At 42.4% G+C, this 27,932-nt stretch overlaps 1 protein-coding gene across 1 annotated transcript in view; it reads left to right on the top strand.

Annotated features, from left to right (window-relative positions):
* The window catches only part of POU2AF1 (POU class 2 homeobox associating factor 1), a 28,879-nt gene extending 24,446 nt beyond the window's left edge, over window positions 1–4,433 (top strand). The window contains exon 5 of the mRNA XM_053595504.1: window positions 380–4,433. Within this exon, the coding sequence (XP_053451479.1) occupies window positions 380–694 (315 nt within the window). The 3' untranslated portion in view covers window positions 695–4,433. The remainder of the gene's footprint in view (window positions 1–379) is intronic.
* Window positions 4,434–27,932: the final 23,499 nt, after the last annotated feature.

Below are 27,932 nucleotides of genomic sequence, written 5' to 3'. Positions count from 1 at the left end.
AGATGTATTTTCTACGTTTTAAGATCTCTGAAATAGGGAGGCATTTTGCCCATTTGATGAAACCTGGAAAATCCTCTCTAATTTGCTCAGCCCTATGACTTCATCACTATTTAAACCCTATTTTATGGATGAGAAAATGAGGCTCTGGAATGGGAAGTAGCATGAGTGAGAGCAGGTAGCTAGTAAGTGACCATGAGGGCTACGGGGGACGTTTGTCTGCCTTGTCCCTTGGGGGAGACTCAGAGCAGGAGGAGAGGTGCCCCCGGAAGTAAGAAGCCAGCAAAGGGTAGAGTTGAAGGGGGGGGAATGGAGGCTCCTTTGAGGGCAAGGATGGAGAAGTGCCAGGCTGCTAACTCTTGCCCCTGTCTCCCCATTGCAGACGAGAGGCTCTGGCACACCCACGGTGGGGCCCCCGCTGGAGGGCCCGGAGCACCAGGCACCCCTCACCTATTTCCCATGGCCCCAGCCCCTTTCCACACTGCCCCCCTCCACGCTGCAGTACCAGCCGCCGGCCCCAGCTCTGCCTGGGCCCCAGTTTGTCCAGCTCCCCATCTCTATTTCTGAGCCAGTCCTTCAGGACATGGAAGACCCCAGGAGAGCCTCCAGCTCCCTGACCATCGACAAGCTGCTCTTGGAGGAAGAGGATGGCGATGCCTATGCACTCAACCCCACGCTCTCTGTGGAAGGCTTTTAGGGCTGGCTCCCCCCCCGAGAGTCCTGTTCTCTGAAACTGGATTTAAAAATTAGCCTGACATTGAGCCCCCAGTTCACATCCGTGGGAAGTAACCATTTCAATAGCAACATTTTCTGCCCCAAACTAGAATCGTAGACTGACCTTTTTTCCTTCTCTCCTGCCCTCCCTCCTTCTTTCCTTCCTTCCTCTTTCTTTTTTTTTTTTTTTGTTTCTTTGAGACAGAGTCTCACTATGTCGCACTAGAGTGCCGTGGCATCACAGGTCACAGAAACCTCTAACTCTTGGGCTGTAAGCAATTCTCTTGCCTCAGCCTCCAAGTAGCTGGGACTACAGGCGCCCGCTGCAACACCCAGCTGTTTTTTGGTTGCAGTGGTGTCCTTGTTACTTTAGCAGGCCGGGCCCAGGCTCCATCCTGCCAGCCTTGGTGTGTATGGCCGGCACCCTCCTCCCTGAGCTATGGGCGCTGAGCCACCTTTCTGTTTCTTATTTCTTTTTCTAGTTCTGTTTCTTTGGGGGAGGGAATTAGAGAAATTTTAGAGATAATATTTTATACCAAATGCTGCCGTGTCTGAGGCCCAGAGAGCTTTCATTTCTGTCTTGTTCCTCCGAGTGCCCGCTGAGCTGTCTTAGGAAAGTCACATCCTCTGCCATTCTGAGAGGTATGGAATGGCCAGCAGGAAGATCAGCCAGCACCTCCTGAGAGTGAGCAGGGCGGCCCCAAGGCCAGGGTCCCTGGGCTGGCACCCTACAGTCCCTCCTTTGTTTGCTCTTCTAAGCGCTGGCCAGGGACGGCTTAGGCAGCAAAATCTCAAGGCCTGGGGCTCAGCCTGGTGATGGGTGGGAGTGGAGGTGGGGGGAGACAGGCGCTTCAGGGTGTAGGGGAGGGTGGGGGCTTGCTGTATGTCTGTGGTTGGAGAGGAGGTATTAGGGGGAAGCTTGGGTTTCCTGGGGAGAAGAGGAAGTCTGATGAATGGTTTAGGTAATTAGAAAGGACAGTAAACTTCAGAGAATCCTTGCTTTAACAGTTGACTTTGGTGTGCTGCTCAAGGATACTTTCAAGGCAAGCTGAGTTGATGTTAAAAAAAAAAATGAATAAACGGGATTTTTTTTTTTTAAGGACAGAGTCTCACTTTGTTGCCCTCGGTAGAGTGCTGTGGTGTCACAGCTCACAGCAACCTCCAACTCTTGGGCTTAGGTGATTCTCTTGCCTCAGCCTCCCTAGTAGCTGGGACTACAGGCGCCTGCCACAATACCTGTTTTTTTTTTTGTTGCAGTTTGGCCAGGGTGGGGTTCAAACCCCCCTTGGTATACGGGTCAGGCACCCTACCCACTGAGCCACGGGCACCGCCCAACAGGATTTTTTTTTTCTTCTGGGTAGATGTCCAGTAATGGGATTGCAGGATCAAATGGGGGGTGTAATTTGAGTTCTTGGAGGGTTCTCCATACTTCCTTCCAAAAGGCCTGTATTAGTTTGCAGTCCCAATTCTCTCCACATCAGCGTCTGTAGCTTTGAGACTTTGTGATGTGGGCTATTCTCACTGGGGTTAGGTGCTATCTTGGGGGTGGTTTTGACCTGCATTTCTCTGATTATCAGGGAGCATTTTAGAGCATTTTGAGCATTTTTTCATATGTTTGTTGGCCATTCATCTGTCTTTGTCAGACAGGGTTCTGTTGATATCACTTGCCCAGTGGAAGGTGGGATTGTTTACTCTATTTCTGCTGAAGAATTTGAGTTCTCTGTAGATTCTAGGTATTGACCCTCCCATTTGTTAATTTTTGTTGTTGCAATGGCTACTGAAGTGTCTTTGTCATAAAATCTTTCCCAGTCCAACATCATTAAGAGTTTTCTTCACACATTCTTCTAAGATTTTTATTGTTTTGTGTCTTAGACTTAAGTTTAAGTCTCTTATCTGTCACCCCAATTTTTGTAAGGGGTGAAAAGTGTGAGTGGAATTTCAGTCTTTCACATGTGGTTATCCAGTTCTCCCAGCACCGATTGTTAAATAGGGACTCTTTTCCCCACTGTATGCTTTTGTTTAGTTTATCAAAGATCAGATGGCAACTAGAGACTGGTTTCATTACCAGGACATTTGCACTAGACCAGTGGTTCTCAACCTTCCTAATGTCTCCTAATGCCACGACCCTTTAATACAGTTCCTCCTGTTGTGGTGACCCCCAACCATAAAATTATTTTCGTTGCTACTTCATAACTGTAATTTTGCTACTGTTATAAATCATAATGTAAATATCTGATATGCAGGTGTATTTTCATTGTTACAAAGGGGTTGTGACCCACAGGTTGAGAACTGCTGCACTAGACTGTTTCTCACAGCTCAATTTACAATTGCCAAAATGTAGAAACGGCCTAAATGCCCACCAACCCAGGAATGGATTAACAAGCTGTGGTATATCTATGTTGTGAAATACCATTTAGCCATTAAAAAGATGTAAACTGTAGGAAAAAAAAGATGTAGACTTTACATCTTTTGTATTAACCTGGATTGAGGTGGAACCCGTTCTTCTTAGTAAAGCATCACAAGAATGGAGAAGCAAGAATCCAATGTACTCAATTCTAATATGAAGGCACCAGATGACTTAATACAAGGGGGGCGGGTAGGGGAATGAGGGATTAGCGAAAGGGGAGGGGGAAGGGCCTGGGGCTGTGACACACCTCTTGGGGATGGGACACAATTACAACAGGGACTTTACCTAACAATAGCAATCAGTATAATCTAATTCTTTGTACCCTCAATAAATCCTAAACAATAAAAAATAATACAAAACAAAACAGGTTGAACAATGTGTTTGCCATTTCTATTCCACTAGACCCTCTGCTGGTCCTGTGTGTAGGCCAAGACTCCCCTAAAGCCTCATGGTGGTGGGGTACTTGGTTATTGGCGTTCATGTGGGTTTATTGAATGTCTTTAAAAGCACTGATGAGCTACCATTCTGCGGAGCCAAGGCCTCCTGCATCCAAGCACTCCCGGAAGGGTCTGGGAGCTTCCAGAGCCTCACGCACAAGTAACGCTAGGTTTCATTTCACTCTTTATTTTTTTTGGTGGAGAAACTTCAGATTTGTAGGGGCCTGAGTGCAGCTGTCAACAGGGGTACTTAGTTCCTGATACTGCATGTGTGTCTTGGATTCAAACTGGCACATCCATCTGCCAGTGACACCATTGTCACCGTCAAGTACGCATTCGGTTTGTAGAATCCATGTAGATGCCATGGACCTTTCTGGGAAACGATGGTTTCTTTGACACAATTTCTTTCCCCATTTTGAATGAAAACTCTGTTTTGCACTTTGTTCCTGCTTTGGTTTTATTTTGACTCCAATTTCAGTATCTGCCTAAAATCCCAGTACACCTAGTTTAACTTACTTCTCTTTAGCCTTCATTTTTATATTTAAATGCTTAAGACAGCATTCGAGATGGTAATTTTTCATCTTCATTGGTAGTGACAGTGAGTAGGCAAGGGGACAGGTCTCAGCCCTGTTTCATTCATTAAAAGCCCTGGTTTCCTATAAAAAACACCATGCAAGATTTTTCAGCTTAAGAAGCAACCTCCAAAAAGGAGTTAAGTCGGCAACACTAGCAAGGAAATAAAGTATATTATTTACTTAAGATTTAAATGATATCTTCTGTTCTTTTTATCTTGAAGTCAAATGTCTTTGTTGCAGCAGTCCATGTAGGCTTCTTCCTGGGTTTTCTGCCAGATGGAAACATTTTCAATAAAGATATGTAGAGACTTTTCTGTGTTGAAGTGTTTCATTTCTTATCACACTAACCCCCCTTACCATTCAGTCTCCTGCCACACAGCTTCATCATTAGAAGAATAAGCTTACACTAGTCTTGTTGGTTTTGCAAATTGATCTGTTGCAGAAGAAGATAAAACCAGTCTCCACTATTCCTGCAGTCCAGTTCAACTCCCAAGCAGAACATGCACATGGCCAGTGGGCTTGGTCTCCAGGAAAGCAGGGATCTCAGCAGGGGAAGGAAATCCTTTTAACTCAGTAACTCTTCCTGTTACTAGTAGCTTCTCATGATCCTGGGTGTCCAGGGACAAGTTCTAGCATTAGCATTTCCATTTCAGGCTTGAAAAATCCATCAGTCAGGACCCAGGAGCATGATACATCACAGGGAACTGTGCCCAAAGGAAGCCATCTGGTGGGGCCAGACATCACAATGTAATGGAAAAGCAAGAAGCCAGTCGACCCCCTTCATGACCACTCCTTGGAATGAGCAACAGTTTGGAGGGGGTCTCCTTTTCCTGGTGATGTTCTGAGTTAACAAGGGCTTTTGAGCTTCCTGCCTTTGTTGTCATCCTTTATTGGAGGTAATTGATTTTAAATTATGCAAATTGCTTACTGTATGTCTTATTTCCAGATTTTGGGGGACAAAGAGTACAGCCAGTTATTTAGATAATAAGCACCATTATCCTTTTGGCTTACTCTCTGTGCATTTCATAACCTAGAAAAAAGGCAAGGAAGGAAAGGGATTTGAGGTTATTTCTCCAGCTTTAGTGAGGTTCAACAGAGAGGGTGCATACCAAAGATGCCTTACTGCTCTCTTGAGGGAGCATTTGCAATGTGATCTGCAATGTGAAGAGAGGGGCCAGTGCAGTGTAGACCAGTGCTTCCCAAGATGTGGGTCCCTGAGGCCGAAACAGGGGAGCCAGGAGGAGATGAGCACGTGGTAAGATGGAGAATCAAGACATCTAGAGAGTAACAAAATGATGCAACCAATTGGCTCAAATTCTCTCAACATCAGGCCACACCCATCTTTAAGTGAAAGTTTGGACATGTTCTAAAGCCAAAGATGAATTTCTTAAAATCAGAAGTCATACATAACTTATTTTACATTAACTTACTTGGTCTGAGCATCAAATTTGAGGCACTCCATAACTCAAGTTCTTGTTGAACTGATTTAACTTGAGAGATTCTCTATCCACTGATCCTAAATATTGATGTACATGATTACAAGTTAATTGTAATGTTATCTCCTTTATTAGATTTACAGGCACATGATGCTTCTTAGATTTCTATTCTGAATACTTGGGTGGAAACATCCATAGGCTGGTGTCCTTATACTACTTAACAGTTACCCTATGCCTATGGCTGTGGAAAGGGTTTCATTCGTTCATTCAATATATATATTTTTAAATTTTATGATAAATTGACAATTTAGGATTATGTACAATTATACTTATATAACATAACAATTATATATATGATATATTATAGGATAAAATATAATAATGTAAATATAATGGGGGCACAATTTATGGGGTAATGTTATGATTCAGCGATATGATGTGGAAGAATTAAAACAAGCTAAGTAACATATCCTTCACCTCAAATACTTATCATTTCTGTGGTGAGGACATTTGAAATTTACTCTTTCAGCAGTTTTGAAATGCACAAGGCATTGTTACTAACTATAATCACCACGCATTGCAACAGATCTAAAAACATATGCCCAGTCCTGCCATCTGAGACTTGGATCCTTCGACCCCCTGCCCATTCCCCAACTCTGGCCTTTGTAACCACCATTCTGCTCACTGCTTCTGTGAGCTGGATTGTTTCAGATTCTACATATTGAAGAAAACATGGAAGCATTTACCCTTCTGTGCCTGGCTTATTTCACTGAGCCTGATGTTCTTCAGTTCCATCCATGTTGTTGCAAATCGTGGCCTTGTTTTTAAAGGCGGAATGTTCTGTTGTGTATACAACACATTTTCTTTATCCATTTGTCCACTGAGGGACATTCAGGTTGATTCCATAACTCAGGTGTTGTGAATAGTGCTGCATGAACATTGAAACGCAGACATCTCTTTGACAAACCGATTTAAAATCTTGTGAGTACCCAGCAGTGGGATTCGGGCATTGTATGGTAATTCTCTTTTCAGCTTTTTAAAGATTCTCTGTACAGTTTTCCATAATGGCTGTACTAATGTATGTTCCCACCAACAGCGTACGAGGGCTCCACAGTCTTGCCAATGCTCATTATCATTTGTCTTTTGGTAATAGCCACTCAGACGGATGTGAGATGATATCTCATTGTGGTTTTTACTTGTATTTCCCTAATGATTAATGATGTTGGGCATGTTTTCATATGTTTTTGGGTCACTAGCAATTATTTTATTGCATGCCAACTCTGGGCTATGCCTGCAGAGATATCAATAATATCAATATTATTATTGATATCTGTTTTAAAATAGTTTTCTAGCTCTTTTCAGTATTATGTCCACTCATATATGTATATTTGGTTATTTATAAATTGTATTCTTGAACTACTCTATGAATATAATGTCCATTATAAAACATTCACAATAATAGACATTTAAAAAGATGAGGAAAATATAAAATAAATAATATTTTAATTAATGATTTCATTTATTAACTGTACAAAAATCCTTTTGACCTCATTAACTTTAAATAGTATTTAGAAGAAGAATCTATATTGATTTGAAGATCTAGGTTTAAGTTCAAATGATTTCAGTTCTTTGTTCGAATGCTTGCCCTAGTTGAAACAAATACCATACAAAGATATTTGGATCCAAATAAATAGTGTATCATTGGCTGTGCTATATAAAAATAATTAAAAAAATTCCTTCCACCAATTATGCAAATATGTTATTTTAAAGTTTGGTTAGTAAATTCCCATCTTAGCTGACGTTAACTAGTCTTACGAATTCATTGAAGGGGCTCGGCGCCTATAGCACGGTGGTTACAGTGCCAGCCACATACACCAACGCTGGCCGGTTCAAACCAAGCCTGGGCCAGCTAAACAACAGTGACGACTGCAACAAAAAAACTAGCCGGGTGTTGTGGTGGGCACCTGTAGTCCCAGCTACTTGGGAGGCTGAGGCAAGAGAATCACTTAAGCCCAAGAGTTTGAGGTTGCTGTGACCTGTGATGCTACAGCTCTCCACTGAGAGCAACATAAAGGGACAGTGTCTCAAACAAAACAAAACAAACAAACAACCCCCAAATTCACTGAAGGTATTGTCTTTTTAATATTTTTAGCCCACTGAATTAAAACCACCCAAATTCTTTATTTGGAAACATTTTAAACAATCTAAAAAATTCTGTTTCCACTTTTAAAATAATGACTAAAGGTATGAGGGTATTTGTGTGTGACACAGACCTATATCGTTGTTGAGAACAATATCACTTGATGGAAACATTCCCAAACATCTACTCTAAACTTCCACTTTCTTTTTTTTTTTTTTTTTGGCCGGGGCTAGGTTTGAACCCACCACCTCCAGCATATGGGACCGGCGCCCTACTCCTTGAGCCACAGGCGCCACCCTAAACTTCCACTTTCTAAGTGTTCTTTCCATTGCATGAATTTATTGGTAAGAAGCTGGATTTTCACTATAATTTTTGAATATAGAAACACATAAAGTGGCGTGTGAAAAGAATAAATAAAATTGAAAAAATGTAAACATTAATGCCAAAAGATCTAAACAAAATAAAATGTCATCTTTATCTTGATGGGCTGGATTAAATGAAAATCCTGTTTATTATTTAAAAAAAAATCTACAGGTATAATATTTTGGACAATCAACTTATCAACCAGAAAGTATCAGCAAACTTAGTGTGCTTGTATTTAAAAAAAAAAGATATATATATATAAATTTCATTTATTTTTAAGTTTGACTATTCTTTTCAGATCTTTAGTTATGAGATAATCAGTGATTCTTTTTAAGGTACAAAAGAATCTCATATTATTATGAAGATTGTGTCATTTAGAGATGTTTTGCCTATAAAGTTAGCCACACTAATTTTGCAATATGATGGAAAATTAGCCATCCTCGTGTTGCAATAGGATGACAGTGAATTAACTGAGGACACCACCGACCCCCATTGCTGGGGATGACTTCCTCTTGTTTCTGGGGACACTCTCAGAACTGTGGGTCACATATGATCGAGTGAGAACAACACCTCCAGCATTAGTGTCACTGGGTCACCTTGGTTAGCCTGGAACTTTCCTGGCTTTCCCTTCGAAAGTCCTGCCTTCCAGGAAATCCTTCAATCTGGGGCAAACCTGGACGGTAGATCATCCCAGTCCATATATTAAACATAAGTAAATCTTAATTTCCTTTACCTTTGACATTTTTTCTTTTGTTTCCCTCCCTCCCTCCCTTCCTTCTTTCTCTTCCTTTCCTTCTTGCCTTCTCCTTTTTCTTCCAGTAAATTAGTTTGGTTTTTTTTTTTCCCTACAACCCAGTGGATTGTCTCATGTGATCCCTAAGACTCATGTTCCTCACTTTGGACACTTGGGAGTTTAGTGATTCTTGCCGGCTGGGTTTCTCACTAAACTTGCCTTGGAAGGCCTCACAAATGAAGCTGGCTCTGGCCTGAAGAACCCTTGTGTGACGTGTTCTAGGACAGCATAGGTCCCAGAACACCAGTGGTTCTGCCAGGGTGTTTGTTAGAGTGGCGGTTGCATGGGGGTACACAGTTATTATAATAAACTCTCCTAAAACTAAAATCCAGTAAGGTTTTCTTTTTTTTTTAATTTTAACTTTTATTACTAAAATTTCAAAATCCTTATGTAATTTTTAAACTGTTGCTAAAGTATTAAAAGAAGTATAGTTTGTAATCAAAGCATTACATTAAATACACATAGCTACATGTATGCAGACTTAGAGACCCACACCTATATGTATGTGTAATTTTTTAAACTTGAGAATCATACAGAAAACAAAATAAAAATTATCTACACAATAACTACATTTACAATTCTAAAAATTCCACAGATTTATACAATTTTATATTACATGCCATTTTATAAGAGACAGAGTCTCACTGTGTTGCCCAGCCTGGAGTGCAGTGGTGTGATCACAGCTCAGTCAGCCTTGAACTCTCGGGCTCAAGTGATCCTCCCACCTCAGCTTCCCTAGTAGCTGGGATTATAGGCATGAGCCACTGTGCCAAACTGATTTAAGTTTGCAATTTGATGCCTTTAAGTAAATGCACAGAGTTATGTAGCCATCACCACAATCCAAAGGTTTTCTTTATTTAACTTGGTCCTAAAGTGACCCCGTGTTAATATGGTAATGTCAACTCATTGTAGGAGGAAGCAAACACATTTTTCATAAGGTCAAGTATCATATTCTTCCCATTCAAGCCAATTAAGTGGAAAACTATTAAGTCCCCCTCACCCCCCCCCCCACCTTGAATGCACATTAGAACCACTTGGGAATGCCTTAGACCCATTAAAATGGACTTGCTGGGATTTGGTGCAGGCGTCAGTTGTTCAAGGTCTCCAGGCCATTCCAATGGGCAAGAAAGCTGAGAACCACTTCCCCTTCCCCTGTTCAGCCCGGTTGGGATTGTTCTTGGGTCTGAAAGCTGAAAGAGAGATCTCAGATGCAACTTGTGTGTTGTATGAAGCATTGATGTTATCCTGTTTAATTAGGGCTATTTTCCTACCAAACTAGGCAGGGTTATAGTATTTCACAATCTCTTCATTAGAGAGGGAAAGTTCAGTCAGTGGTCTTAGTGGTCCCTAGGCCTCTAGAGTAGACTGATGCGGGAGAGAAATATCAGCTAACATCATTTTAAATATCTTCTATCTGAAAGTGTGAGGATTTCACTTTAAAGTGTGTAGAATACAAGAGTGAAACTTAAAGAGCAGAAAGTTAGAGCCATCTCACTCTTCCCACCCGTGTCCTTTTAAACCTCAGTAATGGATTGATGAGTTCAAACATGGAGCAAGTTGGGCCAGCTGAAAAGATAATGAAGCTGGTGGCTACGGAAGAATCTCACTGGTACCATTTCCTTTCCTTGTGCTCAACGCAGGGCCTCCCTGGGTGGAGGGTTTTATGACATTCAACACAAATTTAACAAACAGTCAAGAATGAACCATGTGGGAAAAAGAAATCTGCCTTTACTAGTGAGAGGCTATAACTAAGTCAGACTAACATCCCTACTTGTTATCTTAGATTCTACCCATTTCAGTGGAGAAAGACTTTGGTGCCTACTGTGGCTCGGTAGACCCGAGACAGTTTGGAGGACTTGTGGGGGCCAGGAGCCTAGGGAAGGTTGTCACCACCTTCTGGTGGATGGAATGAACACCCTTGCTTCATTTACCGTGAGTAACAGCATTTACATGTGGTTGCTCGTGTGCTACCCAGAGAGGAATACAAAGAAACATCAGTATAGCCCTGAGCACAAGAATCTCAGTGTCAGGGTCAAGTAGAAGGTTACAGTACAGTAAAACAAGTAGAACAGCAGATGTAAAGGCAGGGACTGTAACATCTCACATTTGCTAATGAAGATGTTACCACACTACCTTATTTAATCCTCACATAAAGGAAATAAGCAATGTACCATTTTAATTCCCATATACGGGGGGGAGGGGGAGGAAACAGACTTGAATTGCTTAAGTTGCTTGTCCAAGTTCATATGGTAAGTGGCGGTGCTGGTTTTCAAACCCAGCATGCGCAGCGTTCATTCTTTGAATCACACAGCTACAACGTTGCTGGTGAACATCTGCATGAACAGTGTGTTTCTCAAGGCTTAACTTCCGGCTCTCATCAATTCATCGAGCAAGTGTTTACTGAGTGTCTATCCTCTGGCAGATGCTGTGCACGAAGAGAACAGGATGGTCTGAGTGTTGTGTGTGTCCCACCTGGAGTGTCTTAGAGTGTGGTAGCTTAGGAGTCTATATATGAGGGGAATCCATACCAATGGGAGCAGAGAGGGAGATGGGGACAGGAAAGATTACACTTGCTCTCTGGGACTTCCAGACAGCTCTGGATCCAGAGTGCATGTGCAGAGAGAAGAGCGACATTTCAGGCTGGCATGCTGGCTGCTCTACGACCCTCTGATCTAGAATCTAGATGCTCAGTAGTGCTTTCCTTCAAAATCACATGTACTCTCTAGCAGTTTAATGGTATCCTAAACTTTCATCTCCTCTTGCTGATTTAGCTATGTATTAATCTCCAAAGTCAGTAGCTCTGCTACCAAATGAAGCAATATCACTTTGGGCTTGTAGCACACATTGAGTAGACAGGAATGGGTATAGATCTTGCGAGCTCACACCTGTGGCAAAGCGGCTGACTCTCTCACATCTCCGATCATGCAACAGATCTATATAAATGGAGATATTTAATGGATGTGCACAGATGACAGCCAGAATTCTGACCTCTCTGAACTTCTGGGGTGCAGATTTACAGCCAGCATATGGGTTGGCAGAGATGACCACATGGCTGTGCAGATGAAGTTTTCTAGGTGCTCTAATCCTGAAAGTTGCCACTGAGATTCGGAGTTGGCTAAGCCACCTGCAGGTCCAGGTTATTTTTCTCCGTCAATCAAAGGGAGTATTGTTTGCACATTTCCTAAAGTGTGAGGGATTTTGAGGATTAGTAGATTATATCTGCAAAAGCACTAGATGCAAGATGGTTGCTTTATAAAATCGAGGGGTGTGATTACAGTCAGTTTATTTTCATTATGCTCCTTTTTTGGACTTTTTTGGGACATATTTTTCTCCCATTCATTAAATGCTTGGTGAACAACTAATATTTCTAACCCAGGTGCTGGGACACTTTGCAAATCAGGAATGTTGCTTCTTTGTTTCCTGACATATTTCACACAACAGAGAATAGTTTAAAGACTAAAGTTAAAAATACAAAATATTTTGGTCAATTTCAACACAAAACACAGTTCTACAAATTGTTCATCAGAGTCTCCTAATCAATAGATTTGGTTAAAAATGCCTTTTAGAGGGAAGAAACATGTGATCAATATGATATTTTTACAGAGATAATTTATAACAGTTATTTCTAGTTTTTCTTAAAGGGATTTTCTTTTATTTTTTCAGATGATTCAGACTTACACATCCATGTTCCCCTGTCTATACTGAAATCTCAAAGTCATCTTATTAAACAGAAATAGCATGATTTTCTGTATGTATATGTTCTCAGAGAGTAGGTGGCAGACAACAGATCCTAGTGGTGCTAAGGGTCTTTTGAGATCGGCCAGTTCCTTGCAGACTGAGCACGAACACACTGGGGCCAAGTTCAGACCACTGTGCATTTATTCATTGCTGCGTTTCATGTCTGGGCTAGATGAACTTTTGAAATTGAATAGCAGGCCCTTTTCCATATCAGAGGCCATTATTACTTCACCCAAGGCAGTGGAGCACAGTGGAAAAAGCAGTTTGGAACTGATGAGGGTAGGTCAGAGTGGGGATAAAACATGTATAAAATGCCCACTGTAACATATGGCGACATAGCAAGTGCCCTCCATCAATCTTAGTTCCTCTTACATAGAAAGTTAGGTCTTCCTGCATCTTAAACTTTTCAAATCTAAAAATAGCTCATAGGTATGATAGGAACATTTTATAAAGAAAACTCAAAGACGGTCTGTTTGCTTTGGTTGTAGTACCAAAACTACAACTTATTGAAAATCCTGTGTATTCTTCTTCTGGAAAGAAAATGAATGCAGTAACCCGAGTTTATCAGAAGTCTGGATGTTAGATAACTTATTCAAGGAACAGGTGGGCTGGTAAGCAGTGGAAAAGTCACCATACCAGGGAGATGAATTCTTAGGGGTAGGCCCCGAGGTTACTACAGAGAGTTTGATAGTTCGTATCAGTGTTACTTTTTCCTACCCATCATTTTATTGTGAAACATTTCTAACATGTAGAAAAGTTTAAAGAATTATATAGCAAATGCCTGTGTACTCACCACCTAGATTCTACAATTAACATTTAGCTCTAGTTTATCACAAATCTATCTATCTGTTGATCAACTCTCTCCATGGGTCATTACATAAGTTTTAAAATCAAGAAATGTAAAGTCCACATGGCCAGAAACAAATGAAGCTCTTCCAGAAACTCTGGTAAGTCCAGCAAGTTGAAATTTGCATGGATGAATCAGAAAGGATGTTGTCAACTGTGTTTCTTGGAAGTGAAATCAAGGGCCATAGCGCAGTCTCAAAACTTTTGTAGTGACCCATATATTTTGCTGCTAATCTGTCTCATACTTACATATTTCAAAGTAAATTGAGACATCCGTGCACCACCCCTAAGTACCTTAGGATGCATATATTAAACTGATACGAGGTTAGGGTTCTTTCTCTTTTTATTGTGAGGTTGAATATACATACAGCAAAATGCAGGAATTTTAAGGGTATTACCCAATGATTTTTTTTTTTTGGACAGGGTCTCACCCTGTTGCCCTGGCGTCAGGGTGTGTCATGTCGTCATGGCTCACAGCAACCTCAAGCTCTTGGGCTCAAGGGACCCTCTTGCCTGAGTTTTTCTGTTTTTAGTAGAGACAGGGTCTCGCTCTTGCTCACGCTGGTCTCAAACTCTTGGGCTCAAGCAGTCCACCTGCCCTGGCCTCCTAGAGTGCTAAGATTACAGGCGTGAGCCACCACACCTAGACCTTACCCTAGGAATTTTGGAAATGTTTGCACCTATGTGTAATCCAAATCTCTATCAATGGATGAAACAACATTATTAACCCCAATATTCCCGCATGCTCCTCATTGGTCAGTCTCTGCCTCCACCTCCTTAGAAGCAACCACCAAAAGTTTTCCACCTTAGATTAGTGTTGCCTGACATAGAATTAGCACGAGTGGAATCGTAATCTTTCGTGTAACTTTTCTTTCACTCACCATATGTATTTTACAGTCATCCATGTTGCTGTGTGTCTGCTGAGTTCCTTTTGATTGCTGGGTAGTATTCCATTTCATGAATCTACCATATTTTGCTTATTTATTCTCCTATTGATTGACACCTGGGCTGTTTCTGGTTTTTGGCTATTATGGATACAGCTGCTAAGACCCTTTCTATAAACTTTATTATTATTATTATTATTTTTTGGTGGGTGACATAATGTTTTTACATGTATTTCTCCTGAGTAAATACTTAAGAATGAAATTACTAGATCATATACTAGGTGTATGTTTAGTTTTATAAGATAATTTCTAGAACTTTTTCCAATGTTGTTTTGCCATTTTACATTCCCACCATCAACAAATGGGAGTTCTGGTTCTTCCATATCCTGACAATATTTGATGTTTTTCACCTTGGTTTTAATTTGCATTTCTTTGATGACTAATGATGTTGGGCATTTTGTCATACATGTATTTGCTGTTTATTATTTTCCTTTGTGAAGTGTCTGTTTGAATCTTTTGCCTATTTTTAAACATGGAAATTAACTTTATGACTATTGAGTTGGGGGGGGATGCAATTCCTTCATCAGATGTATGTTCTCTGAATATTTTTCCTCATGCTGTAGCTTGCCTATTTGTTTTTCTAATTGTGTCTTTTTTATGAAGTTTTAAAATTTGATGCAGTACAATTTATCATTTTAAATAGATATTTATTTCTGTTTCCTATCTAAGAAATCTTTGCCTGCTCCTTTATCCAAATTTGTGAAGATATCTTATTTTCTTCCCGAAGACTGGAAGTTTTATGTTTTACATTTAAATCTATGATCTATTTTTCGTGTGTGTGTGGTATGAGGTAGGAGTCAAGGTTTTTTCTTCTTTTTTTTTCCTACCTGGATGTTCAGTTTTTCAGTGTATTTCTGTTGAAAAGCTTTGCTTGTCTCCATTGGATTGCTCTGATCCTTTTTTTGAAAATTAAATTATATGGTGTGATTTTATTTCTGGACTGTCTTTCTGATCTACTGATCTATTTGTCTATCCTACGTCAGTACCATACTGTTTTAATCAAATATGTAAATACTCCAACTTTGCTTTGAATATTTCAGGTCCTTTGCATTCCATAAAATTTTGGAATTAGCTTGTTAATTCCCACAAAAATGGGCTGATGAGATTATGATTGGGTTGCAATAAATCTGTAGATCAATTTGTAGGTAATTGACCTCTTAAAACAGTCTCCTCCAACTCATGAAATCTGATAAGTCTCTTCATATATTTAGAACTCTTCTTAAAGTTTTTCTCAGCAAGATTTTATGGTTTTTCAGTACACAAGTCCTACACACGTTTTAAACATTTATTCCTAAGTATTTAATGGTTTTGATGTTATTGCAAAAGAATTTTTTTGAAATTTCATTTTTCTAATCACTGTTTGCGGATTGATCTTGTGCCCCGTAATCTTGCCACTTGCTTATAGGTTCTAAATGCTCTTTTTCTTTGTAGATTTCATTGGGTTTAATGTGTAAACATTTTGTGTCTGAGCAGAGGTTTTGCCTTCTTCTTTCTTTCCAATTTATAATCTTTCCTTTTTTTTTTTCTCATTTTATTGCATTGTCTAGGACTTCCAGTGCAACGTTGAATAGAAGTGGTGAAAGGCAACATCCTGGTCTTGTTCCCAGTCTTAGAGAGAAAGCATTCACTATTTCACCATGCGTGCTATTAGTTGTAGCTTTTCCATGGCTACCCCTCATCAGCTTGAGGAAGTAGCTTTTTACTTCCAATTTGCTGAAAAAAATCGTAAGTGGTGTTGAATTTGTCCTGCGACTTCTTTGATTCATTGAGATAATCATGTAGGTTTTTCTTTTCATTCTGTTAATATGGTGAATTGCATTCATAGATTTTTTTATTTTTTATTTTTTATTTTTTTTAATTTTTTTATTAAATCATAAGTGTATACAATGATATGATTATGGGGCATCATACACTCACTTCATAAACCATTTGACACATTTTTATCACAGTGGTTAACATAGCCTTTCCGGCGTTGTCTCAGTTACTGTGCCAAAACATTTATATTCTACATTTACCAAGTTTCGCAAATACCCCTGTAATATGCACCACAGGTGTGATCCCACCGATTCCCCTCCCTCTACCCACCCCCCCCTTTCCCACTTCCCCCTATTGTTAAGTTGTAGTTGGGTTATAGCTTTCATGTGAGAGTCCCAAATTAGTTTCATAGTAGGGCTGTGTACATTGGATATTTTTTCTTCCATTCTTGGGATACTTTACTAAGAAGAATATGTTCCAGCTCCATCCATGTAAACATGAAAGAGGTAAAGTCTCCATCTTTCTTTAAGGCTGCATAGTATTCCATGGTATACATATACCACAATTTATTAATCCATTCGTGGATCGATGGGCACTTCGGCTTTTTCCATGACTTAGCAATTATGAATTGGGCTGCAATAAACATTCTGGTACAAATATCTTTGTTATGTTGTGATTTTTGGTCTTCTGGGTATATGCCCAGCAGAGGAATTACAGGATTGAATGGCAGATCTATTTTTAGATCTCTGAGTGTTCTCCATATATCCCTCCAAAAGGAATGTATTAATTTGCATTCCCACCAGCAGTGCAGAAGTGTTCCCTTTTCTCCGCATCCACGCCAACATCTCTGGTCTTGAGATTTTGTGATATAGGCTAGTCTCATTGGAGTTAGATGATATCTCAAAGTAGTTTTGATTTGCATTTCTCTGATGATTAAAGATGATGAGCATTTTTTCATATGTCTGAAGGCCGTGCGCCTGTCTTCTTCAGAGAAGTTTCTCTTCAAATCCCTTGCCCAGCCTGCGATGGGATCCCTTGTTTTTTTCTTGCTGATGCGTTTGAGTTCTCTGTGGATTCTGGTTATTAAACCTTTGTCAGAGTTATACCCTGCAAATATTTTCTCCCATTCTGAGGGCTGTCTGCTTGCTCTGCTTACTGTGTTCTTAGCTGTGCAGAAGCTTTTTAGTTTGATCAAGTCCCAGTAGTGTATTTTTGAAGCTGCTTCAATTGCCCGGGGGGTTCTCCTCATGAAATACTCACCCAGACCAATTTCTTCAAGGGTTTTCCCTGCATTCTCCTCTAGTATTTTTATAGTTTCATGTCTTAAGTTTAAATCTTTAATCCAATGAGAGTCTATCTTAGTTAATGGTGAAAGGTGTGGGTCCAATTTCAGTCTTCTGCAGGTTGCCAGCCAGTTCACCCAGCACCATTTGTTAAATAGGGAATCTTTTCCCCACTGAATGTTTTTAATTGGCTTGTCAAAAATCAAATAGCGGTAAGTAGCTGGATTCATCTCTTGGTTCTCTATTCTATTCCAGATATCTACTTCTCTGTTTTTGTGCCAATACCATGCTGTTTTGATCACTATCGATTTGTAGTAAAGTCTGAGGTCTGGTAGTGTGATTCCTCCTGTTTTGTTTTTATTTCTGAGTAATGTCTTGGCTATTCGAGGTTTTTTCTGATTCCATATAAAACGAAGTAATGTTTTTTCAAGATCTTTAAAATATGACAGTGGAGCTTTAATAGGGAGTGCATTGAAAGTATATATTGCTTTGGGTAGTATGGACATTTTGATAATGTTGATTCTTCCTAGCCATGAGCATGGTATGTTTTTCCATTTGTTAACATTTTCAGCTATTTCTTTTCTTAGAGTTTCATAGTTCTCTTTATAGAGATCTTTCACGTCTTTTGTTAGGTAAATTCCCAAATATTTCATCTTCTTTGGCACTACTGTGAATGGGATAGAGTCCTTAACTGCTTTTTCAATTTGACTGTTGTTGGTGTATATAAAGGCTACCGATTTATGAATGTTGATTTTGTAACCTGAGACGCTGCTGTATTCCTTGATCACTTCTAGGAGTTTTGTAGTAGAGTCCCTAGTGTTTTCCAGATACACAATCATATCATCTGCGAAGAGCGAGAGTTTGATCTCTTCTGACCCTATATGGATACCCTTGATCGCCTTTTCTTCCCTAATTGCGGTGGCTAAAACTTCCATTACAATGTTGAAAAGCAATGGAGACAATGGGCAGCCTTGTCTGGTTCCTGATCTGAGTGGAAATGATTCCAATTTAACTCCATTCAATATGATATTGGCTGTGGGTTTGCTGTAGATAGCCTCTATCAGTTTAAGAAAAGTCCCTTCTAGACCAATTTTCTTGAGTGTTCTGATCATGAAGGGATGCTGGATATTATCAAAAGCTTTTTCTGCATCAATTGAGAGAATCATATGGTCTTTGTTTTTTAATTTGTTTATGTGCTGAATTACATTTATAGATTTACGTATATTGAACCAGCCTTGAGACCCTGGGATAAAACCAACTTGGTCATGATGTATAATTTGTTTGATGTGTTGCTGGATTCTGTTTGTTAGGATCTTGTTGAATATTTTTGCATCTATATTCATTAGTGATATTGGTCTATAATTTTCTTTTCTTGTTGGGTCTTTTCCTGGTTTGGGGATCAGGGTGATATTTGCTTCATAGAACGTGTTGGGTAGTCTTCCTTCTTTTTCTACATTTTGGAACAGGTTGAGTAATATAGGTACTAATTCCTCTTTAAAGGTTTGGTAGAATTCTGACGTGAAACCATCTGGTCCCGGGCTTTTCTTTTTAGGGAGGTTTTGTATAGTTGATGCTATTTCTGAACTTGTTATGGGTCTGTTCAACATTTCCACTTGATTCTGGTTAAGTCTTGGAAGGTGGCGTGCTTCCAAGTATCGGTCTATTTCCTTCAGATTTTCATATTTCTGAGAATAAAGTTTCTTGTAATATTCATTAAGGATTTTTTGGATTTCTGATGAGTCTGTGGTTATTTTGTCTTTGTTGTTTCTGATTGATGATATTAGAGATTTTACTCTTTTTTTCCTGATTAGGTTGGCCAGAGGTTTATCTATTTTATTGACCTTTTCAAAAAACCAGCTTTTTGATTTATTGATCTGTTGTATTATTCTTTTGTTTTCAATTTCATTTAATTCTGCTCTAATTTTGGTTATTTCTTTTCTTCTACTGGGTTTGGGGTTGGAATGTTCTTCCTTTTCCAGTTGCGTGAGATGTCCCATTAAGTTGTTAACTTCCTCTCTTTCCGTTCTCTTGAGGAAGGCTTGCAGTGCTATAAATTTCCCTCTTAGAACTGCCTTTGCAGTGTCCCAGAGGTTCTGATAGCTTGTGTCTTCATTGTCATTTTGTTCCAAAAAATTGGTGATTTCTTTCTTAATCTCATCTCTGACCCAGCTATCATTCAGCATAAGGTTATTTAACTTCCATGTTTTTGTATGGGTATGCAGATTCCTGTTGTTACTCAATTCAAGTTTTATTCCATGATGGTCCGAGAAGATGCATGGAATAATTTCTATTCCTTTAAATTTACTGAGGTTAGACTTGTGACCTAAAATGTGATCAATTTTGGAGTAAGTTCCGTGGGCTGATGAGAAGTATGTGTATTCAGTTTTGTTGGGATGAAATGTTCTGTAGATGTCTGCTAAATCTAAATACTGGATGGTTAGGTTTAAATCTAAGATTTCTTTGCTCAGCTTCTTTCTGGAGGATCGATCCAACACTGCCAAGGGAGTGTTGAAATCTCCAACGATTATGGAGCTGGAGGAAATCAAGTTACTCATGTCTGTTAGAGTTTCTCTTATAAATTGAGGTGCATTCTGGTTGGGTGCATAGATATTAATAATTGAGATCTCGTCATATTGAGTATTACCCTTAACAAATATGAAGTGACCATTCTTGTCCTTCCTTACTTTTGATGGTTTAAAGCCTACTGTATCTGCAAATAAAATTGCAACACCTGCTTTTTTCTGATTACCATTTGCCTGAAATATGGATGACCATCCTTTCACCCTGAGTCTGTATTTGTCTTTTAAGTTGAGATGTGACTCTTGTATGCAACAAATATCTGGCTTAAGTTTTTGTATCCAGTCAGCTAACCTATGCCTCTTTAGAGGACAGTTTAAGCCATTCACATTGATGGAGAGTAAGGATAAGTCTGGTGGAATTTTGGGTATCGAGTTTTTCAAAGGTCCAGTGGACATTTTTAATCCTTTCGCCAGTGTGGAAGTTGGAGTTTGATCCGAAGTTTCTGAGTGAGTTTACTTTTGTGGTATAGGATTGGGTTGGTCATTGTGGAGGATAGGTCTGAGAACATCCTGAAGAGCTGGTTTACTTATGGCAAATTTTTTCAACATATGAATGTCATTGAAGTATTTAATTTCTCCATCATAGATGAAACTCAGTTTAGCTGGATACAAGATCCTGGGTTGAAAGTTTTTTTGCTTTAGGAGATTAAAAGTTGATGACCAGCCTCTTCTTGCTTGAAAAGTTTCAGCAGAGAGATCTGCAGTTATTCTAATATTCTTACCTTTGTACGTTATAGTTTTCTTTCGCCGGGCTGCTTTGAGAATCTTCTCTTTCATGTTAACTTTAGTGAAGCTAATTATGATATGTCTGGGAGATGGCTTTTTGGGGTTGAATCGTGCTGGGGTTCTGAAGCTGTCTGCTATCTGAATTTCAGATTCTCTAGGCATGTCTGGAAAATTTTCTTTCATAATTTCATGTAGAAGGGCCTCTGTGCCCTTGGCTGCCACATCATCAGCCTCCGAAATTCCTATAACCCTTATGTTATGTTTTTTCGAATTATCTGAGAGCTCTCTGAGTGAGTGATCCGTTTTTGCTCTCCATTTCTCTTCCTCTTTGAGAGACTGGGAGCGTTCGAAGACTTTATCTTCAATGTCAGAAATCCTTTCTTCTGCTTGCTCCATTCTGTTACTGAGGGATTCTACTGTATTTTTCATATCTTTGAGGGCTGTAAGTTCTTGTTTCAGTGTGTCTAAGTCTTTGGTGGTTTTGTCTTTAAATTCGTTAAATTCTTGAGACAACTTTTGAATTTCTCCTCGAATTCCTAATTCCATTTTATTAATCTTGTCTGCAAACCAAATTCTGAATTCGACTTCTGACATCTCAGCCAGTTGTTTATGAATGGGATCTTCAATCACATCTGCCGTATCTTTTCTTGGGGGGGTTGATCTATTCTGGTTATTCATGTTACCAGAGTTTTTCCGCTGATTCCGCCCCATGGTTTACTCCCTTTGGTTTTTCCCCTGGGGTTTTATCGAGGGCCCGTACAGTGTTGTGGCCTGAGAAACTGGGGCCCTGTCTGGTGTGGTGGAGCAAAGTGGTTCTGTCTTGTTTTCAGCTGGTTTCTGTTCGATCCTATTGCAACTTCTACTCTGGCTTGAAGTCTCAGCTGTGTGAAAAAATCAGCAATTAAGTCACCCCGCCTGCCCACCTCTGGCCCCAGTTGGAAAAGGAGAATCAAACCTTCCTACAATCGCACACCCAGGGCACCACCTGAAAAGTCCTCAGTCTATTAGCCCAGTTCAAAAGGTCCGAATCAACTGTCTCAATCGGCACTTGTCTCGGGTGGAAGGGTTCAAGAGGTCTCTGGGAACTGGATCACAGGGGCCTGGTGACTCCTCTGAGACAGCTCACCCCAGTGCAGCGTGGAGTCAGGAGGAGCCACCCCGCAAACAGAGCAGTCTGGGAAGGTTGACGTCTCCTTCCCCACTTTGCCCCTCCGTCGGACCCAGTCACTGGTATCTCTGCAGATGGCTAACCCAGTTGCCTGCAGTGAACAGACACTCCAGGGGTTTGCACCTGCCTGAATCGCGAGGAAGTCTGCCAGGCCCCCGCAGACTGCCGCTATCTAGCAGGAGGAGATGGGGCCTGACATCTTTGAGTGTTTGATGCAGGTGTTGGGAAGGAGGTGTTCACTCAGGCTTAGCCCCGTCCCTGATGGATGCTGCTAACAGAACAGAACAGAACAGACAACTTTGTGAGGTTCTGTCTCTGTTCCTGTCATCGCCTACAGGAGACGGGCTGTTTTGAGTTCAAACGTCTTTGCTGCTGGAGAATTGCGTCTGAACACCTCTCTGGGTCGGCCCCGCCCTGGAGGCTTCTGGGTTTGTGAGCCGTGACACCGGTGGCCTCCTCTGGTTGCCCAGGGAGACAGGGGGTGTGGCCTCAGAATATCCAGAAGTGAGCGTTCTGCCGTTAAAGAAAAAACGGCTGTTGATCTACCTCCAGGGAACTGCTGCTCTGGTGTGGGCACTCAGGCGACCCTTTTCTCCTCTGTCCCGCGCACCAGAGTCAGCACTGAGCGGCTGCAGTTTGTGCTGGGTCCACACCCCTTAAGAGATCCCCCAAGAATCAGAACTCTTGGGGGATGGGCCCCCAGACCCGGATTGGGAGTGGGGCGGGGGGAAGCTAGAGTTTCATTCAGTTTCACGCAATACTACGGTCCGGGGAGGGCTCCTGCACTGCACCGCAGGGAAGTGCCGCCAAGGCTTGATTTCCCCTCAGCGGAGTGCCCTCTCCTTGCTCACGTGTCCCAGAGTCAGCGCTGACCTGACGCAGCTCAGGCACTGTGCACTCCCCTCGAGAAATCACCCAAGGAGCCGAACTCCGGAGGGATAGGCCCTCAGACCCCGAGTGAGAGTAGGGGCTCTCAGCTCTCAGCGGGGAGGCCAGAGTCTTATTCAGTCTTGTGCCCGGGGAGGGCTCCTGCACTGCACCGCAGGGAAGTGCCGCCAAGGCTTGATTTCCCCTCAGCGGAGTGCCCTCTCCTCGCTCACGTATCCCAGAGTCAGCGCTGACCTGACGCAGCTCAGGCACTGTGCACTCCCCTCGAGAAATCACCCAAGGAGCCGAACTCCTGGGGGATAGGCCCTCAGACCCCGAGTGAGAGTAGGGGTTCTCAGCTCTCAGCGGGGAGGCCAGAGTCTTATTCAGTCTTGGGCCCCGTATGCCCGGGGAGAGTTGGTGCACTGCACCGCAGGGAAGTGCCGCGAGGCGTGACTCCCCCTCAGCCCGGTGCCCTCTCCTTACTCGCGGGCCTCAGAGTCAATGCTACCAGTCGCAACTCGGGGACTGTCCACTCCCCTTGAGAAATCACCCAAGGATCCGAAGTCCTGGGGGACAGGCCTCCAGACCTCAGTGGGGGGGAGGGGGAGCGCCGGGGATTCAGGGTTGCCGGCAAAGGATTCCCAAAGTTTTATTCAGCCCTATGTCCGGCAGGAGAACGCCACGGCACCCCAGTAGGGGAGGTAGGTCCAGTTTTTAGAAGGTCTTTCCCGTGGAGTGTAGTGGGAGGGCCTTTAATTTCTGCCCGCTTGTTAAATTGTGGGGCTCCAGAGCCGGTCTCATGGGGGAGGGGGACTCCCGTCCGCTTGGTGGTGGATTTTGTACCTTTTGTTTGCGTCCTTGTGATCACAACTTGCCTCAGCGGTGTTGATGTGCGTTCTTCAGCCTTCTCTCTTGGTGAGGCTCAAGTCCACCAGGATACTTACTAAATTCCTGTCCCTTAACTCTCCTTCTGGACGGGAGCCTTTGTTGAAAGCTGGCTTCAGTCCGCCATCTTGTCTCCCTCCCCCCATAGATTTTTTTGAAAGTTAAACTAACCTGGTCTTCCTGGGGGGTAAATATCACTTGGCCACAATGTATTATTTTTCTGGTTAAGATTTTTCACCTGTGTTCATGAGGACTATTGGTCTGTAATTTTCTTTTCTCATAATGTCTTTATCAGATTTTGGTATCAGTTTATAATAGTATCATAAAATGAATCAAGAGGTTTTTCTATTTGCTATTAATAGTTTGTATAATATTAGTGTTACTTACGCCCTGATATATTTGATATCATGCACCATGGAAATTATCTATGCCTGAAATTTTCTTTATGGGGATGTTTTTGATGACAAATTTAATTTCTTTAATAGAAAAATGACTTTTTAAAATTTAATCTTGTATTATTTTTGGTGAGTTTTATTTTTCAAGGACTTTGTTCATTTCATTTAAGTTGTCAAATTCATTGGCATAAAGTTGTTCATAATATTCTTTTAACAACTGTAGTTTCCATAGTGATACGTCCTCTTTCATCTTGAAATTGGTAACTTGAACTCTTTTCCTTATCTAGCTAGGCTTTATTAATTTTCTTGTTCTTTCTCGGTCTTTCCAAGGAACCAGGTTGGGCTTTGTAAATATTGCTGTTGTAAACATTGTCTATTGTTTTTCAATTTTGTATTTCATTGATTTCTGTCCTTATCTTTGTTATTTGCTTTCTTCTACTTCATTTGGTTATAAAGGTGGTGAGACCATTCCATGGTCCATGGAATGAATGGAATCAGCAAGCTCTCTGTCAGAGGAGGGCTGGGCTGTGAACATCACCCCAAACATACCTGTGACGGGCATCAGCAGTTTGCCTTCATGAAGCTGTATGCGGTGTAGTGTGGCCCAGACGCAGAGGGATGGATAAGGTGATCTCTGCTTGGCTGCCTACCCTAAGATTCCATCACTCCATCATAGCCATGAGAGAAGCTGACATCTCAAGCTGCCACTCAAATCAGGGAAACTGATTTTCCCTGAAGGAGCCCTTCCTTGCTATTTATCCAGTAGCATAAGTCCCAGGTGGCCAAGCTGTTGGCAGCTGCACCTGGAACAGGAGGTCAGCATCCAAGTACGCTTAAGATTGTGTTTGTGCCAGTCCCTCGTCTTGTTTTTAAATCTCCAGTGCCCACAGGTAGGGATTCTATCTAGGGAATTTGAACAGTAGTTTTTTGTTTGTTTGATTTTTGTTCAAGTGGGGAGTCTTATAAGTTGTAGACATGTGATTTTATTAGATAGCCCTCATTTTGTGACAGTGATTTTTCTAACCCCAAATGCACTTTGTCTTCATTTGCCACCAAGTCCAACCACATAATCTTCACTTCAACCACTTGCTGTTCTTAAAATAAGCTGCGGGCCTTCCTGTGTCTGTGTGTTTGATGTGTTGATGCACATCCAATGCCCAGTTTAGATACCACCTTCTCTGAGTGCCCCTCCCACCTCCATCTGGTCAGAGTAAATGACTGAGCTTCCAAAGGCCACTGAAGAACTCCTGCCCCATGGCCCCCAGTGATCCTTAGGGATCCCCAGGAGGAAGCTGGCTCTGCTTCAGAAGGTAAACACAAGCAGGGATGGGGCTTCAAACTCTGTGGGGAGCAAACCAATGAAATGTGTGCCTGTCACACCAGCCCTGAGTGATCACTAATGAGGTTGTCACGTCCTGGGAAAACTCTTTGCACTGACCAGTGGTAGATACATACTTTTGTTCTATAGTGCGATTTAGAAAGGGTTAAGCAGTTAGGTAATTGCCCTGTTATTGGTAATTTCTAGAGAAATCCTGGCACAGGGGATTTGCATAATGCACCTTATCTCCTAGATGATTTAGGGCCACCCCCACAAGCCCAGGGCAAACAGACTCCAGCTGTATGAGCCTCTGAAGCTGAGGGGGCTGGGAAGTGGCACTGCTGGGAGCCCTTGCTGGAGATCACTCCTCCCACCTCCGGGACAGCCGGAGTCCAGACAAAGCTTCCCGAGTCTGGGATGAGAATTATGCTGAACATGGCGATTCTCACCTCCCTCTCACCAGAGAGGGTTCGGAGTAAGGGCAAGAAATTAAAAAGGGCACAGGGGGCTTGGGGCCCCTTCTGTCTCGTCCATCCCGCTCCTTTTTGTAGCACTCATCCCAGCTACGTAGATGTGCAGGGTCATCTTCTGCTGTCCCACAAGGCGCCTTTTATGATTTAATAAACACTCGTATACTGCCTGCTGTGTGCTGGGCTCTGTTGTCAGCACTTACCAGGTGTGAAGCTATTTCCTCCTGCGGGAGCCTCAGTCCAGCTCCAGAGACTGTGACTGGCCTCCAGCAGGGCCTATGAGGTTAGACAGATCTAGTTTCACACTCTGGTTCTAGCCCTTCGTAGCATGTGACCAAGGGCAAGCAAGTTGCATGGTGTCTCTCGGTGGCAGTTTCTCCACCTAGAAAATGGGTCTTCAAAAGACTGCTGTGAAGATTAGGTGAGGTAACATATGCAAAGCACCCAGCCCCCGTATGGCGTGCCGAGAGTGAGGCGGGAAATGCTCTCTCTGGAGCCTGTGGGACTCCAGGCCAGTATGTCCTCCCCTAAACAGAAGACCGTCCACAGTGTTCTAGAGAGATACGGCCCCACTCCCTGAACTCTGGAACTCCAGGGTGATCGGGGGCGTGGGTGTGTGGGGATCCCTATGCCTTCAGATCTGCTGCCTGGTGAGGGTGGAAGGGAGTTAGGGGTGGCCTTGAACTGGAGACATACCAGGGGAGTCCCAGGGCACCGTCCAAACAGAACTCAGTCCTCTGCACTTGTGTTTCCTACCCGATTCACTTCTCTGCCAAGTGGAGCAGAAACCTGGGCTCCCGCCTCAGAGCAGGGCCCCCGCCCGAGGCAGTTAGAAGGGCCAAAGTCCACCACCCTTCTGAATATCTACCCCCCTTCTCTGTATCTATCCCAGCCCTTAGGAGTCCTGTTGGTGAGGAGGACACTCACGCCCTCTGTCAGCAAGGCGACCTAGGACACGGGCTCACCTCCTGGGGAGATCATGTTCCAGCCCCTTTAGTGGAGGGGAGGAAGGGGCCTCTTGATCAGGGGCCTAGAATGTTCCCAGACAACACACAATCAGGAGGCCAGAGTCCTGGATGGCACTCAAAAGGGTCGGAGGGCTGAGCTAGGAGCTGAGGGTCACCTTTTGCCCCTTAGAATCTCACTTTGGGCTGAACTCTTAGAACCCTTTAGACCTAAACCGGCTCCACTGACCCCTGGCTGGAAGGCACCAGGAAGCCTCTGAAGATGCAGCCCTCTACCCCTCCCAACCCCTACTCCCCCACCTACAAGTTTACCTGGTGCTGGAAAGTTAATGAGTGATTTATTAAGTTCCACAGGTGACATTCCTGCAATTCATCCCTCAAACCCAAAGGAGACTTGTATTTTGGGGCTTAACTATTCATAAAACTTACTTTTGCCAAGGAGTGTGGATTTGGATTTTCTGGGCTTTAGAACAGTGTCTTTGTCGAGCTGATTCATGAGAGTGTTTATGGTTGAGGTGTGGGGGGCAAATTCGGCCTACACAGCTCCTCAGGGACTGAGTTTTCATTGAATCAAGATAAGGCAGGTAGAGCTAGCGTCAATATTTAATCAGGATACAGGGGATTCAACTCTGTAAAGGCAGCACTTAGGCTCTGTGTTTGCATACTCTGGAGGTGTGCCAGGGAAAGGACCAGGCCCCCAGCCTGTGCTTTAAGAACAAGATTACAGTTATTTGTCCAAAAGTCAGTCACACGTGTTCGGTTGAGTATGCCGCGCTGGACAGCACCCCTCACCCTGCCCCATCTGTAATAGCAATGCTGGGCCCTTCTGTCTGCACTGGCCTGGAACACGCAGGGCAGGAGCACTGGACCTCACTGTGAAAAGGCCTCCCATTTTCCCAACTAGAACTTCCAGGCACTGTTCCTTCCGCCTTTTCTGCTCAGCAAGCCCTCAGCAGGAGTAACCAAGCAGAGGTCTTCCAGGAAAACAGAAACGTGCTCTTTATGCACGTCCTTGTATCTGCCCCTTTCTATTTCCAAAGGACCCTCTCTGGGAATTTGGTCTCCCTGGGGGTGACGTGCTGCCCTCAGAGGTCAGTGGAGTCCTGACCTCTGACCTCACACTGGACT

This window comes from Nycticebus coucang, chromosome 6 (assembly GCF_027406575.1).
Source record: "Nycticebus coucang isolate mNycCou1 chromosome 6, mNycCou1.pri, whole genome shotgun sequence".
Taxonomy (NCBI): Eukaryota; Metazoa; Chordata; class Mammalia; order Primates; family Lorisidae; genus Nycticebus; species Nycticebus coucang.
The sequence above is the reverse complement of the archived record's forward strand: the minus strand, read 5'-3'. Positions and strand labels throughout refer to the sequence as shown.